The sequence below is a fragment of the Mytilus californianus genome, unplaced genomic scaffold (assembly GCF_021869535.1).
Source record: "Mytilus californianus isolate M0D057914Y unplaced genomic scaffold, xbMytCali1.0.p SCAF_8, whole genome shotgun sequence".
In the NCBI taxonomy this organism is placed as follows: domain Eukaryota; kingdom Metazoa; phylum Mollusca; class Bivalvia; order Mytilida; family Mytilidae; genus Mytilus; species Mytilus californianus.
Genome location: NW_026262734.1, coordinates 73,015,872 through 73,031,476, shown reverse-complemented (window position 1 = coordinate 73,031,476; position 15,605 = coordinate 73,015,872). Strand labels below are relative to the sequence as shown.

The 15,605-nt window shown below is 33.7% G+C and overlaps 1 protein-coding gene across 1 annotated transcript in view; it reads left to right on the top strand.

Moving 5' to 3' along the window:
* Positions 1 to 6,843, top strand: part of LOC127712436 (uncharacterized) — a 107,492-nt gene extending 100,649 nt beyond the window's left edge. Inside the window, exon 3 of the mRNA XM_052218878.1 lies at positions 4,619 to 6,843. Within this exon, the coding sequence (XP_052074838.1) occupies positions 4,716 to 6,251 (1,536 nt within the window). The 5' untranslated portion in view covers positions 4,619 to 4,715 and the 3' untranslated portion in view covers positions 6,252 to 6,843. The remainder of the gene's footprint in view (positions 1 to 4,618) is intronic.
* The last annotated feature ends 8,762 nt before the right edge of the window (positions 6,844 to 15,605 follow it).

Here is a 15,605-nt window from a genome sequence, read left to right as displayed (position 1 = left end):
ACATGTTTAAATCCGCCGCATTTTTTGCGCCTTTCCCAAGTCAGGAACCTCTAGACTTTGTTAACCTTGTGTTTTTTTTTTTGTTCATTTGTAAGTTTCGGAGTTAAGGATGGAGTCCATAATGCTGAATGAGTATACCGTTATTGGTTTGGACAAGCTGAAGCCCGCCTTCGGGTGCGGGATTTTCTCGCTTCATTGAAGAACCATTGGTGGCCTTGGACTGCTCTTTGGTCGGGTTGTTGTCTCTTTGACACATTCCCCGTTTCCATTCTCTATTCTATTTATCTCTTCATATATATTGATCTTATCAATAAAATTTCATAAAATATTTTTTTAAGAACTTTAATTTTTGAATTGGCAATCTTGTCTGAGACGAGAAGTTGACTGTCTAAGTTTGTTTCACATCAATTACTTTGTCAAACCTTCACACAATTTTATGAAACTTTGGCAGAAGAGTTTTTATGATTAAGAGATAATGCCTGAAGCAAAGTTTTAAAAATATGTTGTTTTCAGTTTAAGTATTTTTTCTGATAGATGGACTTAGTTTTTTTACAGTTAACATTTACAGACAGTCTGTGATTGAATGTTTTTGACATGATAAATTTGTATACCTTCATGGATTGTTATGAAACTTGGACAGACGCTAATCTTCAAGACCAAGAAATAGCATCTAAAAATAGTTTTATTTATTTTTTAAATTCTGTATTTTGCTGATAAATGGACTCATGTTTTAGGTCATCAGTACACTTTTACACTGACAGCTGCCATCAAAGGCGAGAAACAGGGTTCCGCGAAACCACTTCCGATTTTTTTTTACATAAAATTCTTTTTTCGGTAAGGAAAAACCTGTTTTCGCGTTATCTAGTAGGTACACACTAATTATGGTTATGTTCTAGTTTGCCAGACTTAAACGAACATAAATTATCCATACATATGCTAAAAATCAACATATGTATCAGAAATGAGTTCTCCTTGTGAGAGTATCGCACTTTTATTATCGAATGTATAATAAAACTTCTCAAACACATCCAGTCAAAACATCAATCTTCAAAACAAGAAATACACACAAAGTTAATATTTATAGAATAACTAATCAAAGAATTCAAATAGAGAAAAATATTCAACGAGTGACCGAACAACACAATAATTCACGAATGCGCGTAGCGCATGAGTTAATTATCAGTGTTGTTCGGTCACGAGTTGAATATTTTTCGAAATTTGAATTCTTTGATTAGCTATTCTTTTTATTACATTGGCAAATGACTTTTTTCTGAAATTAAAGTAGAAAATGTAAGGAACTATATCTTTTTCTACGCATTCACAATTTGTTTTGATCCGACGTTATCGACGTCTTGACAACGCCTTTTGTTGTATGACGTCAGAGGAGTGAAATAACCACGTTTATTTCACATGTGATATTATCGATTTTTATTTCACTGGGAAATCAATGTAATTCATTGCAACCAATGTAATAAAAAGCATTATAAATAACCATTACTTTCCACATAACAACAATTGACTGTCTAGATGAGGGTGGGTGGGGGTCTTGATACAGGCAAGGCAGTTGTAAGGAGTATGCTACTCAGTGTAAGACAGAACTTCGAATAATAACATTATACATTACATTTAATTTATAGGAACGACAAGCACGAGAAACACGAGCCAAATCATGGCATACGATACTTCGAATACATGTTTAATTCGGAGAATTATACTTGCAATGCGACAAATTTCATCCAATGGAAAACCATTGTAAACATTACAGGTATTCTAAAACACGTGTTGATGTAAACAAACACACGTTTTTTACCAAAACAAATACATGTGCTTCCGTACTATTCATAAATATATTACATTTGATGATCGATCGATCGGGTATTTATTATTATCAGGACCTTCTATAGTCTTAACATAACTGGTAACGTTAAAACTATAATGGTGAACATGGGATTAATACATGATATTGCATGAATGCATCTATTTTGAACAAAGGTTCTCAGTTATATCGAATAATTGTTTCCAAAGTAATTTTGTTTGTGCGTCCATTTTTTATTCAATCATTATATTAAGGCTATAAGTTTTTTATTTTAAATCCAGTTTTATATCAAGATTATCTTATAGCACGACTGGATTTACCATTGTAAGTACTTATAAATATATTAATTAAGACAACACCATGGAGACACTAAACTCTCATCTCATGATTACTGATATATCATTAGTATAATTATATTTATTTATGAAAGTATGATATACACAATACAACGAGTCCAATACACAGCTTACTTATTATATCATTTTATAGAAGAAATGTTTGATAACTTAAATTAAAATAATGTCAAGTAAACGCTTAGAACAGAAATAAAGTACTGTCCCTTCTTTAATTCATTTGGTTTGTAAGGAATTATTTTATTAAATATTTGTATCACGTGTCACCAGTTGTGGTTTCAGGTTACCGATTCATTTTGCCATTGAGGAGCAATAATGCCTCAAATTCTGCCAACATTATGTTTTAGCATTACTCATGGAAAATTGATTTAAGACAAACCTCTGCATAATTTTTCAATATTTGTTTCATTCACAGAACTTAAAACCTGAACGTTGTCAAATCCTACTGGGACTTGAATAATTACGAGTATATATGATTATCGTATACCTTTCCAACATATTTCAATAAAATAAATATGGAATTCGGCGCTAAATTTGCTGTTTTTTAGGTCAATTCATCAAAGCACGTCACTTATCAAAATGAATAATATGTAAAAATTTACATCTTTAGATCCAGTATAATTTGGGTTTTGGTTATGAATATCTTTCTTACAAATACTCCTATTTGCCAAATTCTGTCAAACTTGCGGTTTTGGGCTATTTGCAGGCATTTATAATTAGTCATAATATTGTAAGATACTCAAAGTGCACACATGAGGCTGTGAAACTATTACATTAAATTAAATATTGACATAACTTTTGAAATGGCCCTTTTGTTAAATATTGGCACTATCTCTTTTATTTTTTAAGCCAAATCAATCTTTAATATGAATTCGCACGTGCAAACGCATGCACTTACGCACTAGACAGATGTCTAAACTATATATGTCAAGATCTTAATCTGTTATTAAATGTTAAGTTTCGTCCTCGATGATGGTAAGATTTCAAAGAATTGATATAGTGAAGAAGGGTTTGTTTACCATTCCGGAGCACATGAGATAACTCGCAGTTTTTGGTGGGGTTCGTTTTCCTTAGTCTTGAGTTTTTTATGTAGTGTTTTTGTGGACTTGTTTTTGCTTTCTGTGTCTTGTTTTTTGCAATGAAGTTTTCAATTTCTCTTAGTCTTATGAGTTTTGAACGTCCCAATGGTATCTTCCGCCTCTTATAAAAGTATTAGCATTAAGATATGATTTTTTCCTAAAAAAACTTCTAAAAAGTGAAAAGCAAAAAAAAAAAAAAAAAATACCCCTTTTCTATAGTTTAATAATTTAGAAGTTAGTTGTTTTTGTTCACCTTGCCACCGGATCCTACACCACTGAATTCAAGCAGTCAATAGATGACTATGCGTGTTAATCTTTTGTGTTAGGTTGCTGAGCCGCTAATTTTTATTTATTATCTTCTTATTCATATCTTAAAAAATAGTATAATACAAGGTTTGCCTCCTTCCTCCTATACACGTAAGGAATCACTACCGATTAAGCTTGAAGTTCGCTAACCAAAATAGAATTCTGTAATTTACCTCTTCTGTTTAAACAATTTATCGAGATAAATTAAACAACTGCTATTATAAACATTGCATAAAATACATAAATTTAATGTGTTATGACTTGGTGGGATCATGGGATGATTAAGAATTCAGATGATGTCTTGCTTTTAAAATTACAACTATTCAAAACTAATCATAGAACAAAAAAAAAAAAGACGGAGATTTAATATTGTGGATTTTACTCTTTGGTGAGATTTGTCATACATGTATATCATCTGCGTATTTAAAAAAATAAGAAAGGTCTACGCTGTGAAGATAAGAGACAACCAACGCATACTGTTTACACAATAAAGAGTCACATAAGTATAGAATTGTAGTCAATTAAAATTCTCCAGTCTCGTATTGGGGAGGGGTGTCGGTTTGACTATTTTATATACAATCACGCCTGATCGAAATGCGAAAAATTCATTGAATACATTATCCTATCTTCAGACAGTGTAACATTTTTCAGTTGTCCCTTTCAACCCTCTGTGCTCATAGAATCTAGTCAATTGATTAAATATTAATTGTGTTTTTTCGTAAACGTGACTTAAAATGTTTGACACTCAACGTCAGACAGCAACTGCAAATTTCTTCAAGTAGCCTATAGGGAGGTGGGAAACTATGATTTATTCCCCAGTCATCAGATCTGGGGTTTATCTGAGTAAACAGTACGTCAGTACTTTTATCTAATTTTGTCAATTCTTGTTTTGGTTTGAGGTAACCCTTTAACCCCCATGGGAAGCCTCTTGTATTTAAAAAAAATGTGGATGTTTGTAATGTATAATGAAATCTATAAGATCAACCAACCGTTAATTTAAATGTGAATTTACTCAGGTATATGTAACTAAAAATCTTTCAGAAGTTTTATTATTTTCATTATAGGTAAAAAGACGGAGATTTAATATTGTGGATTTTACTCTATGGTGAGATTTATCATACATGTATATCATCTGTGAATTTTAAAGCAAGATTTTGACACATGGAAGGGGTTTATTTAAAAAGAAAGTGTAATTATCTAGGATGTTGGAAAGATGACACGGTTGCCGACTATGTTATTAGACAAGTTGCAGATATGGTAAGACATGGGAAAGGAACGAAATGTACGCTCCATCTATCAAGCCAAGGTGTAAAAGTGAACACTTCGTCGTTAATGTCTGGGAAAACATTGAAGGATGTCGTGCCATTTACTGACATTTATTTTACAACAGTAAATCAGTATAATCCACAGTGTGTGTTGTTTATCACAAAAGACCAAAGAAGAAAATACCGCATTGTCGCAGTCAGCTGCTTAAGTGGCACAGACGCCAGTCTCTTTGTTTCTTGCTTTAAAGATTTGCGGAGAACACTATGCAGTGGAGATAATAATTTAGAACTTACACAAATCAGCAGTGGAAATTGGACGCTTCGTTCAAAGCATCATTCAACAGATAAACGTCAGCTTCATACCAATGTCTATATGCAAGACGTTCATTCAAAACAAAATGGTGTGATAAAAACTAAGCACACAGACATTAACTCCAACGTAGCATCTTCAAATGAGAAAAACCTAACTAAAATAAACAACAAATATGAATCTGTAAACAGAAAAGATTGTAACACTGCAGCAAAAAAAGGCGGATCAACTGATCAAAACGGAGAAGAATTTTCCAATTCTTTCTCAGAAACCGGTCTACGAGATGAACTCGATGATCTATCACAGGAACTTAAAGAAATCAAATTGATGCTTGAGACTTCTGCAAGCATTGATACTGATGTGTATTATGATAAAGATGAAAATGAAGTAGTGCATACTGACAGAAAAATAGAGGTAGAAATAATGGGTGAACCTAGGACTACAATAGAGGCCGTTGTAGTAGACGAGGATTCCACTGACGACGAACAGAACCAAAATATAATCGAAAACCTAAATGCAACAACACAATCCCTTAACCTCGAGGAGGGCGAGGTCAAAGTGGTCGTCCCTGATTACAGGAACTCGGGAACACAAACTACGCTCCCAACATATGTTCGCCGATACGTATCAAAAGAAAATCCTGTGATAAATGTCGTAGATGGTGAACAACTTTCTCCCCGAAATTCAACAACATCATACGATACATGGAAAGAGGATGTAGTTTTGCGAGGGAAGATAGCTCCCCGTGAAATATGTACGAGATCAGCCTATGTAAGCACATTCAGTAATGATTCTAGTTTGCAAGGCAGTTTACGAGATCGCAATTCGCATGCAATTTACACGACTACAAGAACACCCCATACACTCCGAGTTCCCATGAGGCGGTCCGTCAATTTGTCGTCAACGATTGAAAGGCCTATTGAAAAAGTTTATCCTAGACCACGGAGCGTCCATGGTTCATTAGTATATAGACCTATACTACGTGGACAAAAAGGAACGATCTATGCAATTCCCTCAACAAATAAAGGATATGTAGACAAAATTCAGAACAAAACTAACGAACACAGATTTTCTCCAAACATGTCGCAGACGAAAGAGGATGTTGTCATTATGAAATCGTGAATGTTGTGCAGGTCATATCATTCTTAAGTTTAGAAAACATCAAACATGCCTGTTACGGTGTGTTTTTTAAAGAACGGGAGAAGTTGTAAATTTTCAAAAAAAATCATAATTGATATATCTTTAAATTAATAAAGAATTTTTCATATATTGATGCTTAATTTGTGTTCTCTAATGTGAAACACTTCATTCTTATAATAAGAACAGGGATATAGTTATTGAACAAAACTAAGATTTTCTTATGATGTGTCGTAAACACAATGGGTGTTCTCAGTGACTATTCAATGGCCGCGTTACATATCAAATAAATAGCCTTTGTTGTATGTTGACACGATGGCTAAAGAAACAATCTGCGATAAACAGTGCTTGACTGAAAGTTTAAAAAATAATTTGATAAGTTAATCTGGAAAATCTTGAGTGGAAACTGATTAGATTCGCAGTTCATAGATTATCGTCTTTTGTTCAGCGAATTAACGTAAATATCAGAATGCGGTATTACAAATGTATCCAGTGTACTTTAACAGTTAAATCTATATATCGTGTATGTATTCATATAAGCATATATAAATATGTATTTATAAACATGTATTTATCATCTCAGCATTTCATTTTTTCGTCATGTATTATATTTTGGTCGTAAATGCACATGGTTCGGCTTAGTGTTGGAACATTTTTTTTCGAAACAAGGATTTAAAAAAAAATCCTGGTAGATACATGCGGTAATTTTTAATGAATAATTACGTGATACGGCGGATAGAATTGTACCGCTTTACTTTTATATTGGCTACCCGATCTTATAAAAAAGTGCGAAGATACCAAGGGGCAATAAGAAATGGTCAGTTCAATAAAAACAGACAACACTGTAAAATCAAAGTGCTGGATAGCACCTGTGGAAAGTTTGCAACGGTAGATGTGTATTTTTTCAAATAGGTTGAAGATGTGTATTATTTCAAATATGTATTTAATCACAGCTTTGATGATTTTTACTAAACCACTGTCATGTAAAATTTTGATATTTTCTATTGCAACCTTAAACTGTAGATTTAAAATAATCAAATATACAAAAGCTCTGTTAATTTCTGTATGTGCCCATCCCATGTCAAGGGCCTGTGATTTTAGTATTTTTTATTGTTTTAGGTCCTTTAGATTTTATTTTTGTAAATTGTATTGTTACTTATTAAGCCGTTAGTTGTCATGTTTGAATTGTTCCACATTTTTCATATCAAGGACTTTAATAGCTTACTATATATAGTATAAGTTTTTCTCATTGTTGACGACCGTATGGTGACCTATAATTTTTTTTTATATCTTCCTAAACATATAAAAGAACTAAAATTAAAAAAAAAACATACAAGACTAACAACGGCCAGAGGCTCCTGACTTGGGACAGGCGCAAAAAATGCGGCCGGGTTAAACAATTTTAGTGAGATCTCAACCCTCCCCTATACCTCTAGCCAGTGTAGAATAAACAAACACACAGCAATACGCACAGTAAAACTCAATTACCCTACAACATAGTACAAAAGAAAAGAAAACTCAAATGAAAAAAAAAGAAAGAACCCTATGGAAACTAACCATAAGGAGAATAGAGTAAAAGTGTTGCGAAATGATGTAAATTATGTTTGACGCATATATGTTATTTGTTACATTGATTACGCTGGTGCTATCTAAAAATCCTGGGGAGAACACTGTTCCTCCTTTGAACTCTTTTGGATAACTGGTTCATTCGCAAAATATACCACATCACTTATTTTAAATAAGACAGCAAATTAAATCAATACAACTGTAATGAAAGTGAATTTATATGAAAGGCTTTAATCAACAATGACAATGTGCTCTAAGACAGGAATAAAAAGTTAATATACACTAGATTCATAGGGTACTTATAACCATGTAATACATTTAAGTTGCTGATGTGAAATTCAGCATTGAGGCAATGAAATTTTGAGATTATTGGTTTTCAGCCATTCATTTGATATAATCATTGCCTCTGTGTTGAGTTGAAACATTGGTAATTAGTCATCATTGAGGTGGGAGTCATCTCTGTGGGCCCCACTGTGAATAACGTGTGGTAAAAAAATTGTATTTTTACCACAGGACATGGGGTTGTCAACTGAAACCAAAGTTTTTGACCTTTGACCTAGGAAGTTGTACATACATTATGACCCACCCTCTGGTGTTGGTTAATATACATGTCAAGTATAAACTTTGAAATCAAAACGGTTCTCAAAATATAGAGTGGACACGATCTTTACCATAGGACATGGGGTTGTCAACTGAAACCAGTTTTTGACCTTGACCTTTGACCTAGGAAGTTGTAAAAACATTATGACACACCCTCTGGTGTTGGGTAATATACATGTCAAGTATAAACTTTGAAATCTTAAACGGTTCTCAAGATATAAAGCGGACAAGATCTATACCATAGGACATGGGGTTGTCAACTGAAACCAAAGTTTTGGACCTTGACCTTTAACCTAGGAAGTTGTATAATATTATGACACAGCCTCTGGTGTTGGTTAATATACATGTCAAGTATAAATTTTGAAATCAAAACAGTTCTCTAGATATAGAGCGGACACAATTTGTTACGTACGGACGGACAGACTGATCACTATAGGGCGACCCGCCATTCGACGGGGCCCTAATTATAGGTCAATCTTAAAGAATCATACTGACCCATGAACAAAGTGTGAGGTTCATACTGTAAATTCTGAAATTGAATGTCAAGGTCAATATGATGCTTCTGTGTACAAAGTTTTGTCAATTAAAGTGCTACATGTACAGTTCAAAATATATGTACCAAACACAAAACCAGATACTGTTTAACTATCATAGGGGTCAAATGAGAAAGGTCAGAATAATTTGACTTTGGTATATGATGTACCCCAAGCCCAAAATGCAACGGTTAAACTATATTCCATGCAGTTTCTCGCTAGGGTAACCAAAATTTTAAGGTACAAAAGATATGATCCAGACACTAATGTACAAGGTTTTACTATCATAGGTTTCAAAGGACAAAGTCAAGGTCAAAGTGATCCGACTTTGGGATATGACACGTCCAAAGACCATGATGCAACTTCCTACTGAGTTTGATAACCCAAAGTATAAAGCACAAACTTTATGAAATGGACACAAATTGGATAAATCAACTATCATAATCATTTCAGATTCTATTATTTAACCTTTTCTTTGAAAAGAGGGACGAAAGATACCAGAGGGATAGTCATACTCATAGATCGAAAACAAACTGACAACGCCATGGCCAAAAATAAAAAGACAAATAGACAAATAATCGTACAGATGACACAACATAGAAAACTAAAGACTAAGCAACACGAACCCCACCAAAAACTGGGGGTGATCTCAGGTGCTCCGGAAGGGTAAGCAGATCCTGCTCCACATGTGGCACCCGTCTTGTTGCTTATGTTATTACTAATCCGGTAAATAGTCTAATTTAGAGAACATTTAAGTATCTTGTTCTATTCATGCCTCCATCTGTTTTATTAGTATGCAATGTCACATAGGCATAGATATATAAAAAATTATTTGCTATACATATTTATAACGTTATAAATAAACAAACAAATATTAATACACTTAACTGTCCTAAAGTAATCCTTATCCTTGTAACAATTTGTGTAGTTGTTAATCCTAACACTTGGGAGGCTGTGAACTGTCGTTGGGTCAATGTTTTTCTGCTGTCAGTGTGGATCCACTTGAGCATGCTAAACTGAGCCAAGGTCCTTATATCCGCATTGGAATGTGAAACATCTAGTTCTTCTTTGCTGAATTTTTGGCATAAAACCTTCCGATCGATGTTTTGACAATGCACTTTTCTATCAAAGCCGGTATTTACCTTTACGATCATTTACTCATCCTTGGCGTGTGACATAGACAGAAGCAATATGATTATCGATTATTTAATATCCTGATACTTGTTTATTGTTCAATCGAACTATTCATTCGCCGGTCTGGTCAAAATTTAAACATGTTGCGTAATCAGCAATGTCAGTTATACCGTATACTTTATCCTGGCATCCTGACCCAATCTAATACTTCGTCTACTGCCGAGCAGTGAGCCAGGGTCCTAGGCTTCGTATACTTTCGATACACTCGGGCTTTTACGTCTTTAATAATAAACATTTGTAAATATCGTAGTAAAAAATGGCGCCGGAAAATGCGAATATTTTATACACAGTACTTTTTTCTTCTCTTCAACCGGAGGACGGAAGGAGACCCCTGAAACCGGGATTATTGTACTCCCGTGGGGGGGGGGGGGGGCTTCACATGTATGGATCTTACGCATGTCTGGGGAATCCCGTTGGAACGCATACAGGTAACATAAACATACAAAATGGCTGACAGTTCAAAGTATGCATAATTTATAGAGGTCAAAGCTATTACCATTTACAAACGTAAAAAATGAAAAGATTACGATATTCTTAACAATAAGAATTCTTTTTATTTCATGAATAAATGTAAAAAAAAAAAAAAAAAAACACCCACCTCGAAATAAATGTCAGGCCCTCTAAATTTTTTATGAATTAAACGTAGAAACTGCTGTCTCGTGAAGATTTGTTGGTTTTCTCTTCCGCGCAGGGCAGATCCGCGAAGTAGTGTTTGTGATACTCATTTTCAAAATGAAGTTGAATTCATTTGAATTGTCGGTGAACATTCAGTCCATTTTTATTCAAGCTGTAAGGTTATCAAATGATAAGTAGTTACTCATAATTTCAAAAGTATCTTCCTAGAATTATTATTCAAACACTAGTACTACATTATCTAGGAGTAGAACACATAAGATAGTCTGTCCAACTTCCGGTTTGAGGCCGATGCCATAGGAAAGTATAGCAAACTTTCCAAAAACTACGAAAAGACAAAACAACAATAACAGAAAACTAAAGATTGAGCAACACGAACACCATCAAAAATAGGGGTGAACTCATGTTCCCAGGAAGGGAAAGCAGTTCCTGTTCCACGACTGGCACCCATATATAACATTCTATCAATTATTCCGTCTCCTTACACAGAATGTATAACGTAACCCTTGATAGATCTTAATGTTTCAACAATTATGACATTTGTAATTTGTAATAAGTTGTAAGATGAAATGTACACTCTTTTTTGTTTAATTAAAAGAGGATTGATTAATTACAAGAAACGTCGAGTCATTTTACGATGTATTTTCGTTGTCAATTAAGGTGGCTCACCCCAATAAGGACCCCAGGTAGATTTCTTTTATTTTCACATATTTTGTAGATTTTTTTATGCTGAATCCAAAAATGCAAAGAAAAAAGGGGGTCACCAGGCTCGTTTTTCCCTCAAATGGAAGCGAAATGTGCGATTTTGACCCCATTTCCAAACTTTTACACCCTTTCAACAATAACGACTACATCAACTTCAAAGACTTTTAGAACCATGTCAGTATGATTATTATGCGAAAAAACAATTAAATTTGAAATATAAACGTTCCCCTTGGTTTTTTTAGACTTAAAAATCCTTTTATTTTCAGATTTATGTCTAAATTTTGCATTTTCTAATTTCATTTTAAGCCTAAAAATATTGGTTTAATCGATTTTTCGTAAAATTTCCCCGGTAGATTCTTAAAAAAAACGGATATGTCAAAGCTATGAACTTTTCGAGCATTTTAAGGGAAAATAAAATGGGGGTCACCAGGCTTTTAAAAAAGTTACACGAGCTTTTGTTTAACCCCTCTACCCCATGAGGTCTGATTTCAATGCACTCCATTTATTACTTTCTTGTGAATTTTTTATTGATGTCTTTAATAAAATAATGTTTGTAATTATATCAATGGACGATAGCTGAATAGAAATGTGATTAACATTTTACTGTTTGTTATAAAAAAGCGAAATTTTTATTATTTTGGTGAAATACGGTAATTTTGTCTGGCGCGAGTTGCTTCCCTCTAATTTCGCGCAATACTCGGACATCAGAAATTTCAGGGTCGCCATTGTTGAGCAGCATACTGCACTGATAAATACGACCTTGTTCATGAATAACAGACATAGTGGCGAATAGACAACGATGAAGGTAGAGTCATTACATAAGAAAACATAGATTTTAATATATTAGACAGCCAAATGTTGTCAGTATCACGTAAAATACAAAGTGGGGGGTTATCTCAAAATACTCGCTACTGTAGAAAATCACTGCGGCTGAAACCTTGCATGGGCTTAATTTCTGTTCTATGTATAATCGTTATGGCTGGTATCTTATTTGTGTGTTTATTTGACCCTTAACTGGCAAGTTGTGAACATGTATAGCCTGTTTTGAAAAATATTCCTGTCAAACAGTCAAAGAGGAGGGGATGGTCATTTTCAGCATCAACAATTAATGCGCTACCGTTAGCGTCAAATGAGTCTTGATTTTATATCGTCATTCGTAAAATCTAATTTCGTAGCCACGTCAGGGTCAAATGGAGTAAAATATTTATCGTTAACGTTTAATGACTAGTAATGTGGGGTACCCCACAACTTCCCTCGGACAGGGGTCCATGATTCCCACTCCCTATCCGCAACTCCCATTTCCCTTCACTTTTACTCTAAAATTTTCTCCCCTTACTTCTTCTTCCATCCCCCTTGCTCCCAGACAAAAAATGGCAAAATATATTTCCCAGATTATTCACCCCCCCTCCCCCTCTTTTCGAATTCTTGTCCTTTCAACCAAAAGCGTGTTCGCTCCAATTCACGTTCGTCCCTTTTACATTCGCATCCTCAGTCTGTGTGTACCCTTCCTTTAATTCTAAATCAGGCTTTTGTTATTTTAGTTCTATAACATGTTAAAATAAAGATATATTAAGTATATTTTTATTGTTTAAAAATAAAGTGACTCACACGAGATCAAAGGGTCTTTTCTATTTATAATCTTCATAAGATTTACTTCTACCAAACTAGTTACTTTTATTTTCACTTCAGACCAGGCTAACTAACGGACCTGCACATGCTACCCCCTTCCTGATCCCTCATTCTCATGTTCCCTTATCCCTGTCCAACCCCTCAAGGGGTTCAATTGTTTTGTTTGTTTTCTTGAGAATATAAATGGCCTAATTTGTAAATTATAACCCTACAGTACGAGGCAATACATTTTATTGATGGATTCGTCTTGATCACAATTTGTTAACAATTTTACAATTAAACCCAACCATATCTCCCCCCCCCCCCCCCCCCCCCCCCGTTCTCTAAATTCAGTTTGCCTCAACCAAATATTATGAAACTTATACACAATGCTTATTACCAACAAACACAGATCAAGTTTGAATTGTTTTTGGTGGTGTCATTTTTACTGTTCTAGAGTTATGCCCTTTTACAAATGGAAAAATTGCTGAATTTTTTGTTTCCGTTCTCTTATCTTTTGTTTGCCTCATCCAAATGTTATGAAACTTATACGCATTACTCATTACAACAAAACTCAGATCAAGTAAAACTTTGGGTAGTGTCACTCTTACCGTTATTTAGTTATGTTCCTTTATAACTTTATATGCAAGCGGGGGTATCATCTGTGTCCCATGGACACGTTACCCATTTATTTAAAATATGAACTACATTATGCTTTTACATGTCATGTTTGATTTACTGACAGAATTACTCTTGACATTTAATTTCAGGCTTCAAGTACATGTACATGTAAGAGGAAGGAGTGATTTGTTGTGAAAGATCCTGGAATGTTCAACTTTACTTGGAAACTATTGGCAAAGAACTGACAGAATTTACACGAGAAGCCAGTATCATCTTGTCTTGCAATTGGAAACTAGATGTAAAGTGCTGAAACTTAAGAACAACATTAGAAGCCAAGATCAACAATATTTGGAACTACATGTATAATCAAAGTACTATCAGAATCCATATGAGAGAACCCAAGATCATGTACACTTGGTGTTTATATGCAAAATTGCAATGTGTTGTCAGAATCCACTTAAGAAGCCAAGATCAACTATAATTTAGAACTATATGCTTTAGTGCTGTCAAAATCCATAAAAAAAAATCCAAGATCAAAAGGACCTACTTTACCTACCTGTCCCAATGATGAATACAGATTATTGAGTCTTATAAAAACACTGATAAAGAATATTGATATAAAAATAATGAAAATATAGAGCTGATCAGCTAATGATTGTACATGTACATGATGTATACATGTCAACAATTACTAGTTTATTGAAATTTACAATGCTAATAAATGTTTTATAAATTTGATCTCATAGACATTTTAGGAATAAAAATAAAAAATGTTTAAAAAAATGAATTTTAATAGAGCTGAATTAAATTTTTTTTTTGCTGTCTGTAGTGAATTTTGCTGCAAACACGATTCATGATATGCAAACTGCATTAATACGCAGTTGTCTTTAATACAGAAGGTAGAGATTTGTAAATTTTGGAAATCATAATACCAAGTTGCAGTTGTGGTAAATGCACATGCCTTTGCCTCATCTTTTACCTCACCAACCCCTGACCTAAATGGCCACTTGGATTATTTTACGTCATTTGACATTTGTTTTCCATCTATATGCCATTCAGTTTCTATTTCAAAAGTTATATTTTCTGGATGAAAGGAGAAATAAAATACAGTTTTGTTCAACGAGACAACAACCAAAAGAATTATATTTTGTCTGGGAAAATTTGTGTCTCACTAACTGACAACATTTTTACCTACTGTAAATTGAGAAATTATTGCGTGCATTTATTATTGCGATTTTTCACGAATGGACTAAATTGCGAGTTTAACTATCATGATTATTGCGATTACAAAAAAGTCTGCATAAAGATCTATAATTCAGTTATCAGAATGCAAGTTCTTATTATTGTGATATTCACCCTGTCGCATTATTTGCATTAATAAAAACCTCACAATAATTTCTAAATTTACAGTATCACAATGATCCAGATTAATATTGTTTTGTAAAATTAAATATGCACTCAAATTGATACAGATTGTAACAAAGATCTCAACCTCATTTCATGGATCAGTGATCAAGGTTAAAGTTACCTGATTAGGGTTGTTTATCAGATACTGTTAGCAATAGGTCATTTGTCAATGTCATGTTTTTGTGTTTTTGTCTGTTTTTTCTAATACTAAAAGTACATGTAGTAGATCGATAAACTGTATGTTTGCAATGATTTACAAATGTAAGGAGTACATGTCTGTCAGGCAGCTGTCATTGACCACATTTGCATGGTTCATTGGTCAATGGTAAGTCCTCTTTTAACATGCTACATTGTGTAATCAATAGGTCATTATATTTGGTGTATGGTATGATTATTAAATCTATATATTGAAATATTAAGTAAAAAGATGTGATATAATTGTAAATGAGACACTCCAAAGAAACCAAATAAC